At 42.8% G+C, this 20,740-nt stretch overlaps 1 protein-coding gene across 5 annotated transcripts in view; it reads right to left on the minus strand.

Moving 5' to 3' along the window:
• Positions 1-20,740, minus strand: part of LOC109908863 (rho guanine nucleotide exchange factor 12-like) — a 79,307-nt gene that overhangs the window by 28,120 nt on the left and 30,447 nt on the right. The window contains exons 3-6 of one of the 5 annotated variants that reach the window (XM_031796145.1): positions 8,371-8,391; positions 7,388-7,482; positions 2,027-2,083; positions 864-962 (exon numbers count right to left, since the gene is read on the minus strand). In XM_031796145.1, the coding sequence (XP_031652005.1) occupies positions 864-962; positions 2,027-2,083; positions 7,388-7,482; positions 8,371-8,391 (272 nt within the window). The remainder of the gene's footprint in view (positions 1-863; positions 963-2,026; positions 2,084-7,387; positions 7,483-8,370; positions 8,392-20,740) is intronic. The other 4 variants (XM_031796146.1, XM_031796148.1, XM_031796147.1 and 1 more) reach the window with 4 other exon arrangements.

The raw sequence follows: 20,740 nt of genomic DNA on the forward strand, positions 1-20,740 counted from the left end.
GTTCATTATGAGATAGCATTCAGAGGAATATTATAGGGTCAGGAGACAACCGAGACATAGGTGGCACCAGAAATGAGTGCCCGTGCCATCACAACATAAACACCAGTGCGGCTTTATACACACCAGTCTGGAGCTTAGGCAACCAGGCAGAAATTCCTACCATGTCAAGGTACTGCTTTATATGTGTACTGTAATATCATCCTGTTGCAAAGAGTATACAGGTATTTTATATCCATCTAACTTCGAAAGTGTGGGAAACAAGTCATGAAATTTGACTGAAAGGAGTGATATAGCGTAAGCTTGTATTAATAAAGTATATGAATGCATTACTGCGTGTTAGCACCTTTGGGCTGTGTATGGGATACTGAGAAGCAGCCTACACCGCTTGTGTCCACGGCAAAGATAATAGCCTTCACAACTTCAAAAATGGGAGAAACATGACCAAGCACATCCATAAGAGTACACACACATTGAGAACCCGAGCTCTTCCCTTTTCTCTCTCTCTCTCGACACTGCTCTACATTGAGACCTGTCCCCAATGTGTGCAGCTCACTATGCATCAACTGCTGGCCCAGTGACAACAGACATCAGCCTCTATAAGGGACAAGAGCTGCCCTGGATTCAGGGCCTGCTAGAATTCCCATCTCTCACACAGATTATATGGTAGTACATCAGAGCCTTAAACTAACATCCTGGATAGTTCCTGACTTTTTAAAAACTTTTTTTTACAGTATTTGGCTGATGGTCTGGTGCCAAAGTTTGGCCCTGTGACCAGGTACATACATAAAAATAACTATTGAGGATGAAAAGTAGCGAAGGCAAAGACCACGGCTATTCCCATCGTGGGGGTGAGTTGACCTTACCCTCTTTGACGAGCTGCACAAACACAGGGTTGTCTCCGCTCACCGTCAGCCCAAAGCCATTCTCATCTTTCTGAATGATCACACATCGCTGGACAAGCCCTTTGCAGGACAGAGAGAGAACAATGATGTCACATACAGGGCCTCACATTCAGTTCAACGCAGGCCAGTTTAGCAGGTGAACTCAGACACACAGTAGTGTCGTGTGAAGGGGAGGTAGTAGGCCTAAAGAACAACACTGTGAACTGAGGGTGAAGGATTCAAAACGAAGACGACTACTACACTCATTGGTCACTAACGGTTATGGTCAAATAAGTGCAAGTTATTGAAATCTGTAGGCTAATCTACACACATCTGTTAGCAAGTGGAGAGTTAGTGGAAGAGTGTATGTAGTGTGTTGTAATGTCAAGGCACTGCAATCAAAACCACACAAAATCATTGAAACAAAAGGGCACGCACACACAGGCACGCAGACAAACATGAGTGCACGCACAATTTACCTCCCCCCAAGACCTCTTGTACTGGGAGAGAAGAGCAGACAGGTGTTTGGAGAGCAATAAGTTAGTTAATAAGTTAGGTCAGTGTGTGGAAAACTGGTACTGTGTACTCCGAGTTTATCCAAAAGGCAGGCTGTGGAACAGTTGAGTACTGGCTGGGTCTTGAAGGGGAGAGCAATATGCCCACGACATTCACACACCACACACAAACTGCTGATTCACTGTCATGACATGATTTCATGAGTGACTTAAGTCTAAGTTTTGCCTACATTTTCCACTTTTGCGCCACCTGCGCAGTCAAACAAAAACACTACTAGCTGGCCCTTAAACCTTCCTTGATTATTGTTGTGACAAAGGTATTGCCGCCAATGCAGTGTGTGTACACCCAAAAAGGGGGCAGTGCAAAGAGTCGTGTGGGTGGGACATTTGGTCAGGGGTATAGCTGACACGGATGGGAGGGTGGGAGCAAAACGAAAGACAGAGGCTGGGCCAGGCGAGAGGTGAGATCCAAGCCCTGGGCTGGGGGAAGGGTTGGGGGTCGGTAGGAGCAGAGGGGGGGGTCAGAGGGAGAAAGAGGTAGAGAGAGTGAGAGAAACAGCACGGGCAGTTTCAGCCAGGCTACAGGCAGGCAGGTAGCTAGCCTAGCAACACCAACCAGGAGCAGCTTACCACAGGACTCGGGCTTTCCCTCCGCTAGAACACAGTCACTCTTCTGCACCAGAACGTCTGGCCCACCATAACACAGGCGGAGGAGGCAGAGCAACAAAACATCCAACAGAACAACAAGCAGTGCAAAAAGGAAAATCAAAACAAAAAGAAAGAGAAAATTATAGGAGTTAAGATGGGGACAGAGAAATCAAATAAAACATTAGCAAATAAACAATGAATGGGATGGAATGACAGGAGTGTAGCTGTCTGCGTATGAATGAAGTAGCTATCTAAGGCACAATGTTTGACTAAGCCTATATGTTCTAATGCCTTGTTTGTGGACTTGTCAAAGGCTTTTGACACAGTTGATCATTCTATATTATTGAGTAAGTTGTCCTCAATAGGCCTGGGCACTGTATGTGGTTTCAGAAAAATCTCAGTAATAGAACCTATTGTGACAGAAGGGGTCAAATCTGAATTCCTTGAAGTGAATAAAAGGGGTACCCCAGGGTTCGATTCTGGGGCCACCATTGTTTACACTGTATATGAATAACTTTGGAAATACTGTGAAAAATACACTGCTCAAAAAAATAAAGGGAACACTAAAATAACACATCCTAGATCTGAATGAATAAAATATTTTTATTAAATACTTTCTTTACATAGTTGAATGTGCTGACAACAAAATCACACAAAAATTATCAATGGAAATCAAATTTAGCAACCCATGGAGCTCTGGATTTGGAGTCACACTCAAAATTAAAGTGGAAAACCATACTACAGGCTGATCCAACTTTGATGTAATGTCCTTAAAACAAGTCAAAATGAGGCTCAGTAGTGTGTGTGTGGCCTCCATGTGCCTGTATGACCTCCCTACAATACCTGGGCATGCTTCTGATGAGGTGGCGGATGATCTCCTGAGGGATCTCCTCCCAGACCTGGACTAAAGCATCCACCAACTCCTGGACAGTCTGTGGTGGATGGAGTGAGACATGATGTTCCAGATGTGCTCAATTGGATTCAGGTCTGGGGAACGGGCAGGCCAGTCCATAGCATCAATGCCTTCCTCTTGCAGGAACTGGTGACACACTCCAGCCACATGAGGTCTAGCATGGTCTTGCATTAGGAGGAACCCAGGGCCAACCGCACCAGCATATGGTCTCACAAGGGGTCTGAGGATCTCATCTCGGTAATTAATGGCAGTCAGGCTACCTCTGGCGAGCACATAGAGGGCTGTGCGGCCCCCCCAAAGAAATGCCACCCCACACCATGACTGACCCACCGCCAAACCGGTCATGCTGGAAGATGTTGCAGGCCGCAGAACGTTCTCCACAGCGTCTCCAGACTCACACTGAGCGCGTGACAATCTGCTTTCATGAGCACAGGGCGCCAGTGGCGAATTTGCCAATCTTGGTGTTCTCTGGCAAATGCCAAACGTCCTGCACGGTGTTGGGCTGTAAGCACAACCCCCACCTGTGGATGTCGGGCCCCTCATACCACCCTCATGGAGTCTGTTTCTGACCGTTTGAGCAGACACATGCACGCTGGAGGTCATTTTGCAGGGCTCTGGCAGTGCTCCTCCTGCTCCTCCTTGCACAAAGGCGGAGGTAGCGGTCCTGCTGCTGGGTTGTTGCCCTCCTACGGCCTCCTCCACGTCTCCTGATGTACTGGCCTGTCTCCTGGTAGCGCCTCCATGCTCTCGACACTACGCTGACAGACACAGCAAACCTTCTTGCCACAGCTCGCATTGATGTGCCATCCTGGATGAGCTGCACTACCTGAGCCACTTGTGTGGGTTGTAGACTCCGTCTCATGCTACCACTAGAGTGAAAGCACTGCCAGCATTCAAAAGTGACCAAAACATCAGCCAGGAAGCATAGGAACTGAGAAGAGGTCTGTGGTTATCACCTGCAGAACCACTCCTTTATTGGGGGTGTCTTGCTAATTGCCTATAATTTATACCTGTCTATTCCATTTGCACAACAGCATGTGCAATTTATTGTCAATCAGTGTTGCTCCCTAAGTGGACAGTTTGATTTCACAGAAGTGTGATTGACTATGAGTTACATTGTGTAGTTTAGTGTTCCCTTTATTTTTTTGAGCAGTGTATATACACATTATTGTACTCTGTTGTACCATCAGTAAATAATAGAAATGAAGTTGTCCAGGCCACGTTTGTCTGTTTTAGATTACAGGGATATAATATACAGCGACTTCAGGAAAATATTCAGGCCCCTTGACTTTCCACATTGTTACATCCTTATTCTAAAATGGATTAAATACAATTTAAAAAAGTCCTCATTGATCTATACCCAATACCCAATAATGACAAAGCAAAAACAGGTTTAGACATTTTTGCAAATGTATTTAAACAGAAATACCTTATTTACATAAGTATTCAGACCCTTTGCTACGAGACTCAAAATTAAGCTCAGGTTCATACTGTTTCCACTGATCATCCTTGAGATGTTTCTACAACTTCATTGGAGGCCACATGTGGTAAATTCAAATGATTGGACAAGATTGGGAAAGAAACACACCTGTCTATATAAAAGTCTCACAGTGTATGTTAGAACAAAAACCAAGCCATGGGGTCAAAGGAATTGTCCGTAGAGCTCCGAGACAGGATAGTAGAGTCACAGATCTTGGGAAGGGTAACGAAAGATCTCTGCTGCATTGAAGGTCCCCAAGAACACAGTGGTCTCCATTCTTAAAAATAGAAGAAGTTAGGAACCACCAAGACTCTTCCAAGAGCTGGCCGCCTGGCAAAACTGAGCAATCGAGGGAGAAGGGCCTTGGTCAGGGAGTTGACCAAGAACCCGATGGTCATTGTGACAGAGCTTCAGAGTTACTCTGTGGAGATGGGAGAACCTTCCAGAAGGACAACCATCTCTGCAGCACTCCACCAATCATGCCTTTATTGTAGAGTGACCGGGCGGAAGCCACTCCACTCGCACATGACAGCCCGCTTGGAGATTGCCAAAGAGCATCATCAAACCTGGCATTATCCCTACAGTAAAGCATAGTGGTGGCAGCATTCTGCTGTGGGGATGTTTTTCAACGGCAGGGACTGGGAGACGAGTCAGGATCGAGGAAAAGATGAACGAAGCAAAGTAAAGAGAGGTCCTTGATGATGTCCTGAACGCTCTGGAGCAGGTTCTCAGACTGGGGCGAAGGTTCACCTTCCGCACACAGCCAAGCACACAGCCAAGACAACACAGGAATGGCTTCAAGTCTTCGAATGTCCTTGAGTGGCCCAGCCAGAGCCCGGACTAACCAGATCGAACATCTCTGGAGAGACCTGAAAATAGCTGTGCAGCGTCGCTCCCCATCCAACCTGACAGAGCTTGAGAGGATCTGCAGAGAAGAATGGGAGAAACTCCAAATACAAGTGTGCCAAGCGTGTAGCATCATACCCAAGACTCAAGGCTGTAATTGCTGCTTCAACAAAGTAGTGAGTAAAGGGTCTGAATAGTTGTGTAACGGTATATATCAGTTTTATTTCTAAAATCCTGGTTTTGGTTTGTCATTATGGGGTATTGTTTGTGGATTGACGAGGGGGAAAAAAACAATTGAACCAATTCTAGAATAAGGCTGTAACGTTACAAAATGTGGAAAAAGTCAAGGGGTCTGAATACTTTATGAATGCACTGTACATACATGCAGCAGCTTCCACAATTAAACCTCTAGATGCTGTTTTCCATTGTGCACTTAGATTAATTACTAGTGATTTTGTAGAACTCAAGACTGCGTATTGTATCAAAAAGTGGATTGGGCCTCTCTGTAAGAGAGCAGCGTCCCTTCTGTTTATTTACAAAACGCTCGGACACAAACTTCCGATATATCTGACGACACACGTCAAAGTCAAAACAATAGAATACAATACAAGAGCACAATATTAGACTTTGCTCGAGGTTCCAAGGGTGGCTTCTGATTTAGGGAGAGCTGCTTTTGCTTTTTATGCTCCACAGATGTGTAATGTGTTGCAAAGGAGGCTCAGGCTTGAACACATGCTGCCCTGAAGGGAATTTAAAACATTAGTGGGGAATGCTCTTATGTTTGATGATTTAGTATTTTATTGTGTTTTGTATTGATGTGTGTTTGTATTGTGCAGGGTTCATTTGAAAAAGAGAATTGGTCTCAATTTGACACCCTGTTATATGCTACTAGTGAAGCAAGTGCTGCTGGCTAGCTGACTAAACTCTTCTGATAGTGACCAGGCTTTGTGGAATTCAGCTCGGACTTAATCGATTAGCCTAAGGTCAATACAAAAGAAATCATTATGAAACGCTTACCTTGCACCTATGTTTGTCCTCTGCAGTTATCTGCTGGTAAGTTTATTGACATGGCTAACCTTTGTTTAACCAGCTAAGCTGCTCTCTGCTCTAGCTTTCTAGGCAATAGGCTGCGTTAGTTTCCACTTCCTCTTCCAATTATAATGTGGGGAGGTCAAAAAAAATGAAAAACTATTTACAAAATCCATTCAAAATTTAAAATGTTGATTATTACTTCTTTATCATTCACCTTCTAACCTACGATGTGTTTGCCTGCCAGTGAAAGAGCATGTCTTGATCGGATATGATCGTTAGGAAATAGGAATCATGAAACACAAAAAGGCCAAAAGGTGAAATATAGAGAGTAAGAAATGTGGACATGCAACAGGGGTAAAGAAAAGTCTATCAAAGTCAGATCTGAATAAAAACCTCATCCAATCTCTCATCTTTTGATAATATTACTCTCCTAAAGATTGGAAGACATAGCTTGCTGCTTCTCTATGTAACTGTGCTTTAGGCTGAGGGAATGAGAATAGAGTTTGGGCCTAAACATAAAGTCAACTGAAGTGAAACAGACAATCATTCTGAGACCAGTCTTGTGTAACCTCTTGCCGAACACGTCTGTGTTCAATGCGTCATTCTGAGATAAGCTGGAGGGCACGAACATTCTATCTTTAAATCGCCCTGATTGTTTGATGAGTATCAAGAGAGCTGGTGACTAGTCATCATACCCGAACATAATTTGTGCTTTTTCTCTTATATGCCCATATTTCAATAGTGAACAACAAAAAGTTGGCTGGTATTTTTTGACTGCGCATTAAGGTCACCAACCAGCTTTGAGCAAGTTGAATTTATAATGCATTCATTTGTGCACAATAACACTGAACAGAAGAAGTGATTGTGCAACAAAGATCTGCTATGAAATCAGATAGAGCGAAACTTCTCGCAAGACATGGTACCCTTAAAGATTCAGAAATGCAGGTGCAGATCAGAGAAAGAAACGGTGGCAATATTTTCCACACAGTGAACATACAGCATAGTGCATAGCATACACCATCGATTCACACCATCCCATCATGCTGATTGAACCATTCATCTGTGCATTTACCTGTAGGGTCAAACTCATGTGAAGCGGAGACTGACGGTTTATCACTCTTGGGTTTCTTGTCAGGGGGGTGGTATATACTGAGAATGCTACTGCTTCTGAAAAAAAAGAGAGCTTTGTAAAAACAAGGAAACATCTGAAAAATGTAAACAAAAGTTAACCTGATGAGCGTTGGAGGAGCACCACCACTCATCTATCGAAGAACAATATTTAATTAGTGAGCAGCTACTAGGCCTAAAACACTGACAACTGTCCTTTTCTATAGGAAACATAACATACCATTTCAATGTTGGAGTGCCACTAATAACTGCCATGCTGATGGGAATATCCACAAACCCACCACAAAGAAACTCAAATTGTTCACTCAATAGCCACCCCCGACGAGGTGAAGAGGACATCCTATGAATCAAGATAACTGTATTTGACAGATGATCTGGACTGGAGTGGCTGTGCAGCTGAGTAGGTCTGTAAGAGCAAGTGAATGGGCTCTCGTTAGAGGAATGTCGTAAAGCCAGACTCCGGGCCCTGCTCTGCATACATGTGGCTGTGAAAGGCACGTTTTCTCTCCGGACTAGGCAGAGATGGGTCGTGCTAGAAGAGGCACCCCTTTGTCCCCCTTCCCTATCTGAGTTTTAAGTGAGGAGGACCACTGTGTGTGTGTGTGTGTGTGTGTGTGTGTGTGTGTGTGTGTGTGTAGAGCAGGCAGGCTTCTCCTAAAGGCTACTTAATTTCCTTAATCTGGCCTGTGTGTTCTGTTGGTGGTTTGGCTTACAACATTACTTCTGTGTTGGGTAGAAACATCAGATTCACAGGTACAAAAGCAGCTGCCTGAGTCCCGTGTTGCTTAGTTGGTAGAGCATGGTGCTTGCAACGCCAGGGTTGTGGGTTCAATTCCCACAGGGGACTCGCTACTTACTGTAAGTCACTCTGGATAAGAGGGTCTTTTAAATTACTAAAATGTAAATGTATGAAATTAGGTTTCTTACCTGTTTGCTTTATTGGGAAACCTGCAAGGTAAAAGAGGGGAGTGTCATAATCCGATTCGAGCAACATCACCGAGTGACGATGACATCAGCAGACAACTCAAACAAGTACTTTGCAAGGGGACTTGGGAGCAGGAAAAACAAGACGTCTACTGAAGCAAGACTCCCGAGACTGATGCTCGTAAAACATAATATAATAATCCTGATGACACTACACCAGCTCAAAGATTAAAAGCTTTGCCAGGTCAAATTTCCTTCTCCCCCTTCTTGGATCTTGACCAATTATGTCCTTTACAGTTCAAAAACAGACCACTGTCATGATCATAAAATCTGAGTCATGCTCTGCTCGGTCTGTTGACTGGGATGCAGACTGGCTGGCTGGCTGGCTGGCTGGCTGTAGTGCCTTGCCAGGATTAATGTTCAGTGGTAGGGTGGAAAGTAGGGAATCGATACACTGAAATATATCTAGAAACATTGATTGGAAGGGCTGAGACCATTCATCACAATGATTGACCTTAGAATATAGAAGGGGAAAAAAGCAGATTATACGCTGTTCATTTCAGCTCCAATACATCTGTAAGGAAGCACATTCCAGGAGCTTGAGACTTCTCATGGGAAACCAACTGATGGAGGAAATGACATTGATCTTTGCTGGCCAATGTGTGGAATAGCATCGGTAACTATGTACCAATGCTAACAATTTTAAATGCTAAAAACTTGTATAACCCAAATGAATGAATAGGCTAGCCCATGAAGGATGAAAAAAAAATAACAGGCCAGAGAACGGATGCATCCATATGATGTCGTTTCCCCCTCTTTTATTTTCCTTAAACAAGGGTACTGACCCAGACTTGGGGAAAAGCTAACCTCACCAGCCCAGAGGCTGAAAATAGGGACAGATTCTCAGAAACATTGAGCACTGCTGGCAGAGTTCCCGTTTCCTGAGTGATAAACGCCCAGGCTGTATCACAACCGGCCGTGATTGGGAGTCCCATTGGGTGGCGCAGAACTGGCCCAGGGTCGCCCGGGTTTGGCCGGTGTAGGCAGCAGTCATTATAAATAAGAATTTGATCTTAACTGGATTGCCAAGTTAAAAAACAGGTTCAATACATTTTTAAAAATGTATTTTTTTTTTGCCTGATTTTGCCTGATTTTGCCTGATTCCATATATTTCACCCACCCCCCCCAAAAAAAATCCCAGGTTTCCCCTAGATTTTTCAGGTTTTCGCACTCAATAGCACCAATTTTGATCATTTAATTCCACAACAATGCTTAACAATCCTATCAGTAGATCACTTTTGAGGTCTGGGAAAATATTTATTTAGCAATGTTTTCATAGAGTTTGAAAAACCAATACCCACTGGATTGATGCAAATAATCATATCATCATTCTGCCAAGTCTAAGCATAGGCTACTTTGTAGTCAACATTTAACCGATTTAACCTTTGGTTGTCACGTCAATATCTCTACGCTACAATCACACATTTTTTTCATAAAACCCCTCTTTTGATAGGTTACCATTTCTGCATTAATGATATATGAAAGAAAATGGTTCATTTGACACTGCCACAGGAAGGCACCCCTCCCCTACTCAATCGGACAGGTTATGACCAACTTTTGATGTTCATGTCTTCTTTGATAACTGTACAAAATAAAATGCATTTGTCATTAGTATTCGAGCTAAAAACAAACTGGCCAGTGAATAGATTGTGTCCCTTGCTAGCCAGTCAAAAGAGAGGGGTGCTGTGAAGGAAAATTGAGTGAATAGCTATTACTTCACTAGCTAGTCATATCCCCTACTTAGATGTTTATCTGTGATACAGTACATTAGGAAAGTATTCTAACCCCTTCCCCTTTTCCACATTTTGTTACGTTAGACACAATACCACAATGACAAAGCAAAAACAGGTTTCGAAATGTGTGCACATTTATTACAAATAAATGACAGAAATACCTTATTAAAATAAGTATTCAGACCCTTTGCTATGGGACTCGAAATTGAGCTCAGGTGCATCCTGTTTCCATTGATCATCCTTGAGATGTTTATACAACCTAATTGGAGTCCACCTGTGGAAATTGCATTTGATTCAACATGATTTGGAAAGGAACACACCTGTCTATATAAGGTCCCACAGTTGACAGTGCATGTCAGAGCAAAAACCAAGACGTGAGGTTGAAGGAATTGTCCGTAGCGCTCATAGACAGGATCGTGTTGGGGCACAGATCTGGGGAAGGGTACCAAAACATTTCTGCAGCATTGAATGTCCCAAAGAACACAGTGGCCTCCATCATTCTTAAATGGAAGAAGTTTAGAACCACCGAGACTCTAGAGCTGGCCGCCCGGCCAAACTGAGGAATTGCGGAGGTCACTGATGGTCACTCTGACAGTGCTCCAGCGTTCCTCTGTGGAGATGGGAGAACCTTCCAGAAGGACAACCATCTCTGCAGCACTCCACCAATCAGGTCTTTATGGTAGACTGGCCAGACGGACACCACTCCTCAGTAAAAGGCACATGACAGTCCGCTTGGAGTTTGCCAAAAGGCACCCAAAGGACTCTCAAACCATGAGAAACAAGATTCTCTGGTCTGATGAAACCAAGATTCAACTCTATGGCTCTGAATACCAAGCGTGATGGAGGAAAACTGGCACCATCCCTACAGTGAAGCATGGTGGTGGCAGTATCATGCTGTGGGGGTGATTTTCAGCAGCAGGGACTGGGAGACTAGTCAGGATGGTCAAATTAATTAGTTTTCAATACATTTACTTGATTCCCAAAGTTACAATTTTATTGATTTAAAAATGTTTTATTTAATCGCTTATTTTATCAGGTAAGTTGACTGAGAACACATTCTCATTTACAGCAACAACCTGGAGAATAGTTAAGGGGGGGGGGGGGGGGGGGGGGTGAGCCAATTGGAAGCTGGGGATGGTTAGGTGGCCATGACGCTATGAGTGCCAGATTGGGAATTTAGCCAGGACACCAGTGTTAACACCCCTACTCTTATGGTAAATGCCATGGAACCAAAGAGAGTCAGGACACCCGTTTAACATCCAATCCAAAAGATGGGTGATCTTTTTTCATTTTGAGACCATGCCTCCTACTGGCCCTCCAATACCACTTCCAGCAGCATCTCGTCTCCCATCCAGGGACCAACTTTGCTTAGCATCAGCGGCAAGACAACAGTGGGATGCAGGGTGGTATGCTGTTGAATTCCATTTTAATGTTTGGATTCCGTGATTCTTGTCTATCTTTTATAGGGATCTAGTTAAGATTTAGGGTGTTCCCCCAGTCTGCGGGTACAACTTACTCTGATGACTACGGGTCTGGGAAAGAATACACTGTTTTCAAACAATGAAGCCTAAAAAAACTACTTAGGAATGACTTGGGTACGCTGAAAATAACTAATATAATAACGAGGCTACCTCTTGACTAAACAAGTCTAGGCCGATTAAGTAGGCTAAATCATTACTACCGTCTCATAAAAGGGGTGATGGGGTACAAAAAAAATAATGGTAAATACATTTTTAGATAATTGACGTTGAAGGTTAAATGCCAATTTTAATTAAGAAAAACATGCATTTTCAATCGATTATTAAATAGTTTGACAATCCTGCTTGTAAGCTTTTAAATAATAGCAATCTCAAACGTTTATCTCTTCCAGTGATGAACACATGGGTGTCTCATGGTATGGTGGGATATGCAAACAAGGTGAACTTTAAGCACTTTTATCTCTTGAATGTTTTGTCATTCATGTCCAAAAAGGTCACATTCTGGGCATTTCTATAATGGGAAAATATGTATGGAAGGTCTCGCTGAAATCAAAATGGGGTGCCGTCAAAAAGTGATCGAATTCAAATTGATGTACGCATCAAGCTGACGACTGATGGTGAACTAGTAAGCTGAAGTACCAAAGTTCCAGTCCCTCTCCAATACTGAAGTGAGACCAAATTTAGTATTGTGGTTTGTCAGAGTGAATGTCGACCATATGGGACATCTGTCTCACCAACTAGCCATATTAAATCTCTCTTCTAGCGACACTGAATCCCATTCAGCGAGGCAATGACAAGCTGAATGGCCCATTTATGAAATGTTCGCAGACTGTAATAAGTTCCAGAGACGGCAGCCTGCAACTCCCTCAAAACGCCAGGGGAGAAATGGAAAAGTAAGCACAAACAACCTCAATGAGGTTAAACCCAGGGACTTATAATCATAGCTTGACGATGTGCTGTTCTCTCCCTCAGTGAATCATAGGAGAAATGGAAAGAAAACTAAAGAGCATTCGCACTCAAAATTAAATGATTCATTATGGAAATCTGGTCGCCTAGATGGTACCAATATCTGCTAACTTTGAAAACCAACATTAATCATGACTGAGCACAAGTCTTTGCTAAAAGACTTCCTGAATGCTGTATAAAGATATTGGGCTGTATTTCAAGAAAGCAAGGCTCTACAGTGTGACCATTTTATTTGCATATGCGCCAAAAGATTTAGCTGTGTGACCTGGAACTTTCTATTTAGGAGCACCAGTGCACCTAGAAAATTAATTTTTTTGTCAAATCACCCAGATGATAGATTACTTCAGTGTACTGCAGCCTCTGATTGCCATGGAGAATACACTGAGCGCAGATTAATGACAGTCATTACTACCAAGAAAATGTCTTGTTGCGTAAAATATTTTTAAATTGTGCTCCTAAAATGTATTTTAGTGTACTCCTACATTTTTCAACTTGGCCGCACATGTGTAAAAAAGTTCAGTATAGAGCCCTGGAAAGTATTCCAAAGACAAGTCTTGTGAACTCATGGGCCTTCTGTCTGAATGTCCCTGGATGTTTTTGCCAGTGTGAGGCCGGGAGGCAGAGACTTCACAAAACACCCATCTATAGGTGCCCGTACTGGGACTCGCAGAGGGCAAAGAGGGAGGAATTAGAGGGAGCAGCAGAGAACAGGTTGGGGAAATGGGAGGGGCAGTAAAGGCGGGCCAGGCTTGAATACTCAATTGAGGTTTTGTGTTTTCTTGGAAAACTGTGGTGGAATGGGCCAAGAGGGCCTGGATCAGGGACACCCCCAAACTGAAGAGGACGCCGAAAAACAGAGCTCGTCTGTGAGGGACTTTCGACAAGAGAGGAGGGGTCAGAGGGATAGAAAACAGTGAACTGTGAGAGGAACTTGCCATGCTGTTACCCTGGTTCAGAGGAAAACTCCAGGTTTTCGCTTTTCCCTTGATGGAGCTACTAGTAACTGTTAAGAGAGGAAGAGGCAAAACGAGAGGTTTTAAATCTGCCCAAAAGCTATACACTAAGTGAGGTATTTCTGAATGGAGGTCATTGAGTGTAATTTTTTTTATTTAGTTGATTTACAACTAAAGACTTAGTTGATCTAATAGAAATTTGGCAATGTTTAGGTATTCAGAACCTTTCGCTTTTTCCACATTTTGTTAAGTTACAGCCTTAACACTGCCTCCACAAGCATTCGCTACACCTGCAATAACATCTGCTAAATCACATGTACATGTGACCAATAAAATTTGATTCATTATTATTATTATTATTTTTTTTATAAAACAAAAAGTTTGGCACCACCAAGACTCTTCCTAGAGCTGACTGCCCGACCAAACTGAGCAATCGAGGGAGAAGGGTCTTGGTCAGGGAGGTGACCAAGAACCCGATGGTCACTGACAGAGCTCAAGAGTTCCTCTATGGAGACCCGATAACTTTCCAGGAGGACAACCATCCACCAATCAGGCCTTTATGGTAGAGTGGCCAGACGGAAGCCACTTCTCAATAATAAAAAAAGGCACGACAGCCCGCTTGGAGTTTGCCAAAAGGCCCCTAAAGAACTCTCAGACCCTGAGAAACAAGATTCTCTGGTCTGATGAAACCAAGATTGAACTCTTCGGCCTGAATGCCAACCGTCACGTCTGGAGGAAACCTGGCACCATCCCTAGAGAAGACAGTTAAATAAATAAAAAATGGGTGGCAGCATCATGCTGTGGGGATGTTTTTCAGCAGCAGTGACTGGGAGACTAGTCAGGCTTGAGGAAAAGATGGAAAGTATAAAGAGATTCTTTATTGAAAATCTGCTCCAGATTCTTCACAACCTCAGACTTGGGAGAAGGTTCACCTTCCAACAGGACAATGACACTAAGATCACAGCCAAGACAATGCAGGATGGCTAAGGGACAGGTCTCTGAATGTCCTTGAGTGGCCCAGCCAGAGCCCAGACTTGAACCCAATCTGAAAATAGCTGTGCAGCGATGCTCCCCATCCAACCTGACAGAAATTCCCTAAATACAGGTATGCCAAGCTTGTAGTGTCACACACAAGAAGACGCAAGGCTGTATTCGCTACTAAAGTTGCTTCAACATAGCACTGATTAAAGGGTCTGAATACTTATGGAAATGTGATATTTTTTATAAATTAGCTGAAATTTCTAAAAAACTCTTTTCGCTTTGTCATTATGGGGTATTGTGTGTAGATTGATGAGGATTTATTTTGTTAATCATTTTTTAATCAAAGGCTGTAATGTAACAAAACATGGAAAAAGTCCAGGGGTAAGAAAATTTTCTGAATACACTAAGTGGACGCACGTGGCATTTCGGCAACTTACCCAAAACCAACTTTATATTGGAGTGCCTGTTGTCATAGGGATCAATAGAGGACTCATCATTGATATTGAGATATAGAATATCATATATATATTTATTTTTTTCACCAGGTAGGCTAGTTGAGAACAAGTTCTCATTTGCAACTGCGACCTGGCCAAGATATAGTGTAGCAAATCGACACAGAGTTACACATGGAATAAACAAAAACACAGTCAATAATACAGTAGAACAAAAGAAAACAAATAATCATATATATATATATATATATATATATATATATATATATATATATATATAAAAACAGGATATAACCTGTTTTAGCATGGACATTTCCATTGAGGGCTTTCACTATTTTAAAGTAGTCATCTCAGTGGGGATTCCTATGAGTTGGGTGCAATCAGCCAATGAGAGAAGAAAAAAAAAGACTACTTTAACATAAGTGATGGCTTCAATGATGCTGCCCATGCTGCCAGAGACTATAAAATGGTACAGATACAAAGAGGAGTTCTCTATTCATCTCTAGGGCCTGTTCACACACGTATCAGCCCACTCATTGGCTAGAATGGTCCCGCCTGATCTCGCATCCTCACGATTGCCTTCCATCTTTGAGGACGTGTATTTCCATTGTTAAGAGTGATCACTTGAATATCTTGTTAATATAATTGAGCATCTTTGCTACAGTCTAACCAATAAACAACTATCAACTAAATGTAGTAATGGAGTTAAGCTAAAAACACAAAATGTCTCCAGTTTTGAACCTTTCAGCGTAACACTAGGGGTGTAACGGTACAAGTATACGTACCTAACCGTTTGGTACAGGAACCTCGGTTTGGTCAGCACTGTGAATCTGAATGAATACATAAAACTAGTGATGCACTGATATGACATTTTTGGCCAATACCAATATATTTTCCTTGTCACAAAAAAAAGCAACGATGCTGATAACCGATATTTAAAAATTTGGCGGCCTTTTAAGCCTTGGTTTCTCAAATGACTGCCTCGCCTGGTTCACCAACTACTTCTCAGACAGAGTTCAGTGTGTCAAATTGGAGGGCCTGTTGTCCGGACCTCTGGCAGTCTATGGGGGTGCCACAGGGTTCAATTCTTGGGCCGACTCTCTTCTCTGTATACATCAATGATGTCGCTCTTGCTGCTGGTGATTCTCTGATCCACCTCTACGCAGACGACACCATTCTGTATAATCTGGCCCTTCTTTGGACACTGTTTTAACAAACCTCCAAACGAACTTCAATGCCATCTGCTCTTAAATGCAAGTCAAATTAAATGCATGCTTTTCAACCGATCGCTGCCCACACCTGCCCTCACGTCCAGCATCACAACTCTGGACGGATCTGACTTGTTGACAACTACAAATATCTAGGTGTCTGGTGTAGAGGTCAGCCGATTAATTGGGGCCGATTTCAAGTTTTCATAAAAATCAGAAATCGGTATTTTTGGGCGCCGATGTGCCGATTTTTAAACCTTTAATTAACTAGGCAAGTCAGTTAACTTCTTAAGGTATAGGGGGCAGTATTTTCACTTTTAGATAAATAGCGTGCCCAATTTCAACTTCCTGCTACTCATGCCAAGAATATTGCCATGCATATTATATATGCATATATTATTGGCATAATATTGCCAAGCATATTATTAGTAGATTTGGATAGAAAACACTTTCTCAAACTGTTTGAATCATGTCTGTAAGTATAACAGAACTTATGTAGCAGGCAAAACCGAGGACTAACCGTTCAGATATATATATATATATATATATTTTTTTTTAGGTCTCTGTCTGTTCACTGAGTTCTCATTGGCAAACAATATTTCTTAGGAACTTGTTTTCAGTTCCTACCGCTTCCACTGGATGTCACCAGTCTTTGGAATTTGGTTGAGGTTATTCATTTGTGCAATGAAGAAGTAGGGCCATCCTGGAAAAGGGTAACGCTGTTGAGAGTTGGCCAAGACTTGAAAAGTAGCGCTAGTTTCCGCTCGTCCTCTATTGAAAACAGATCTGTCTTCAATTTGATCGATTATTAACGTTTAAAAATACCTAAAATTGTATTACAAAAGTAGTTTGAAATATTTTGGCAAATTATTGGAGTGCCAACAAAAGAAGCTCGTCAAAGGTAAGGCATGTTTTATATTTTATTTCTGCGTTTTGTGTAGCGCCTGCAATGTTGAAATATGCTAATCTCTTTGTTTACTGTTGTGCTATCATCAGATAATAGCTTCTTATGCTTTCGTCGAAAAGCCGTTTTAAAATCTGACATGTTGGCTGGATTCACAACGAGTGTAGCTTTAATTGAGTATCTTACATGTGTGATTTAATGAAAGTTAGATTTTTATACCAATTTATTTGAATTTTCCCTGGTTTTTGGCCAAGTGGGACGCTACCATCCCCTATACCATAACAAGTTAACAAATTCTTATTTTCAATGACGACCTAGGAACGGTGGGTTAACTACCTCGTTCAGGGGTTGAATGTGAGATTTTCACCTTGCAAGATTGGATCCCCCGAGCTGACCTTACAGTTAACTAGTCCAACGCAATAACGACCTGCCTCTCTCTCGTTGCACTCCACAAGGAGACTGCCTGTTACGCGAATGCAGTAAGCCAAAGTAAGTTGCTAGCTAGCATTAAACTTATCTTATAAAAAACAATCATAAATCACTAGTTGATGATATTACTAGATATTATCTAGCGTGTCCTGCGTTGCATATAATCTGACTGAGCATACAAGGATCTAAGTATCTGACTGAGTGGTGGTAGGCAGAAGCAGGTGCGTAAACATTCATTCAAACAGCACTTTCGTGTGTTTTGCCAGCAGCTCTTCGTTGTGCGTCAAGCATTGAGCCGTCTATCACTTCAAGCCTATCAACTCCCGAGATGAGGCTGGTGTAACCGAAGTGAAATGGCTATCGAGTTAGCGCGCGCAAATAGAGTTTCAAAACGTCACTCGCTCTGAGCCTTCTAGTAGTTGTTCGCCATGCTCTGCATGGGTAACGCTGCTTCGAGCCCAGGGAGGAGCGAGGAGAGGGATGGAAGCTATACTGTTACACTGGAAATACTAAAGTGCCTATAAGAACATCCAATAGTCAAAGGTTAATGAAATACAAAATGGTAGAGGGAAATAGTCCTATAATTCATATAATAACTACAACCTAAAACTTCTTAGCTGGGAATATTGAAGACTCATGTTAAAAAGGAACCACCAGCTTTCATATGTTCTGAGCAAGGAACTGAAACGTTAGCATATATTGCACTTTTACTTTCTTTTCCAACACTTTGTTTTTGCATTATTTAAACCAAATTGAAGATGTTTTATTATTAACTTGAGGCTAAATTGATTTTATTGATGTATTATATTAAAAGTTAAAATAAGTGTTAATTCTGTTTTGTTGTAATTGTCATTATTACAAATTAATAAATTAAAATCGGACGATTATTCAGTATCGGCTTTTTTGGTCGTCCAAGAATCGGTATCGGTGTTGAAAAATCATAATCGGTTGACTTCTAGTCTGGCTAGACTGTAAACTCTCCTTCCAGATTCACATTAAGCATCTCCAATCCAAAATGAAATCTAGAATTGGTGTCCTATTTCACAACAAAGCATCCTTCACTCATGCTGCCAAACATACCCTCGTGTCATTTACAAAATAGCCTCCAACACTCTACTCAGCAAATTGGATGCAGTCTATCACAGTGCCATCCGTTTTGTCACCAAAGCCCCATATACTACACACCACTGTGACCTGTATGCTCTCGTTGGCTGGCCCTCGCTTCATATTCGTCACCAAACCCACTGGCTCCAGGTCATCTATAATTCATTGCTAGGTAAAGCCCCACCTTATCTCAGCTCACTGGTCACCATAGCAGTACCCACCTGTAGCACACGCTGCTGCAGATATACACTGCTCAAAAAAAATTAAGGGAACACTAAAATAACACATCCTAGATCTGAATGAAATATTCTTATTAAATACTTTTTTCTTTACATAGTTGAATGTGCTGACAACAAATCACGCAAAAATTATCAATGGAAATCAAATTTATCAACCCATGGAGCTCTGGATTTGGAGTCACACTCAAAATTAAAGTGGAAAACCACACTACAGGCTGATCCAACTTTGATGTAATGTCCTTAAAACAAGTCAAAATGAGGCTTTGTAGTGTGTGTGGCCTCCACGTGCCTGTATGACCTCCCTACAATGCCTGGGCATGCTCCTGATGAGGTGGCGGATGGTCTCCTGAGGGATCTCCTCCCAGACCTGGAGTAAAGCATCCGCCAACTCCTGGACAGTCTGTGGATGGAGCGAGACATGATGTCCCAGATGTGCTCAATTGGATTCAGGTCTGGGGAACGGGCGGGCCAGTCCATAGCATCAATGCCTTCCTCTTGCAGGAACTGCTGACACACTCCAGCCACATGAGGTCTAGCATTGTCTTGCATTAGGAGGAACCCAGGGCCAACCACACCAGCATATGGTCTCACAAGTGGTCTGAGGATCTCATCTCGGTACCTAATGGCAGTCAGGCTACCTCTGGCGAGCACATGGAGGGCTGTGCGGCCCCCCAAAGAAATGCCACCCCACACCATGACTGACCCACCGCCAAACCGGTCATGCTGGAGGATGTTGCAGGCAGCAGAACGTTCTCCACCTGTGGACGTCGGGCCTTCATACCACCCTCATGGTGGGTCTGTTTCTGACCATTTGAGCAGACACATACACATTTGTGGCCTGCTGGAGGTCATTTTGCAGGGCTCTGGCAGTGCTCCTCCTTGCACAAAGGCGGAGGTAGCGGTCCTGCTGATGGGTTGTTGCCCTCCTACGGCCTCCTCCACGTCTCCTGATGTCCTGGCCTGTCTCCTGGTAGCGCCTCCATGCTCTGGACACTACACTGACAGACACAGCAAACCTTCTTGCCACAGCTCGCATTGATGTGCCATCCTGGATGAGCTGCACTACCTGAGCCACTTGTGTGGGTTGTAGACTCCGTCTCATGCTACCACTAGAGTGAAAGCACTGCCAGCATTCAAAAGTGACCAAAACATCAGCCAGGAAGCATAGGAACTGAGAAGTGGTCTATGGTCCCCACCTGCAGAACCACTCCTTTATTGGGGGTGTCTTGCTAATTGCATATAATTTCAACCTGTTGGTCTATTCCATTTGCATAACAGCATGTGAAATTTATTGTAAATCAGTGTTGCTCCCTAAGTGGACAGTTTGATTTCACAGAAGTGTGATTGACTTGGAGTTACATGGTGTTGTTTAAGTGTTCCCTTTATTTTTTTGAGCAGTGTATTTCACTGGTCACCCCCAAAGCCAATTCCTCATTCGGCCACCTTTCCTTCCAGTTCTCGGCTGCCAATGACCGGAACCAACGGCAAAAATCATTGAAGCTAGAGACTTAGCTCCCTCACTAGCTTTAAGCACCAGCTGTCAGAGCAGCTCACAGATCATTGCACCTGTACATAGTCCATCTGTAAATAGCCCATCCAACTACTTCATCCCCATACTGTTATTTATTTTGCTCCTTTGCACCCCAGTATCTCTACTTGCACATTAATCTTCTGCACATCCATCACTCCAGTGTTTAATTGATATATTGTAATTATTTCACCACTATGGCCTATTTATTGCCTTACCTCCCTTATCCTACCTCATTTTCACACACTGTATATATATATTTTTCCTATTCAATTATTGATTGTGTTTGTTTATTCCATGTGTAACTCTGTTGTTTGTGTCGCACTGCTTTGCTTTAT

This window comes from Oncorhynchus kisutch, linkage group LG18 (assembly GCF_002021735.2).
Source record: "Oncorhynchus kisutch isolate 150728-3 linkage group LG18, Okis_V2, whole genome shotgun sequence".
Lineage (NCBI taxonomy): Eukaryota > Metazoa > Chordata > Actinopteri > Salmoniformes > Salmonidae > Oncorhynchus > Oncorhynchus kisutch.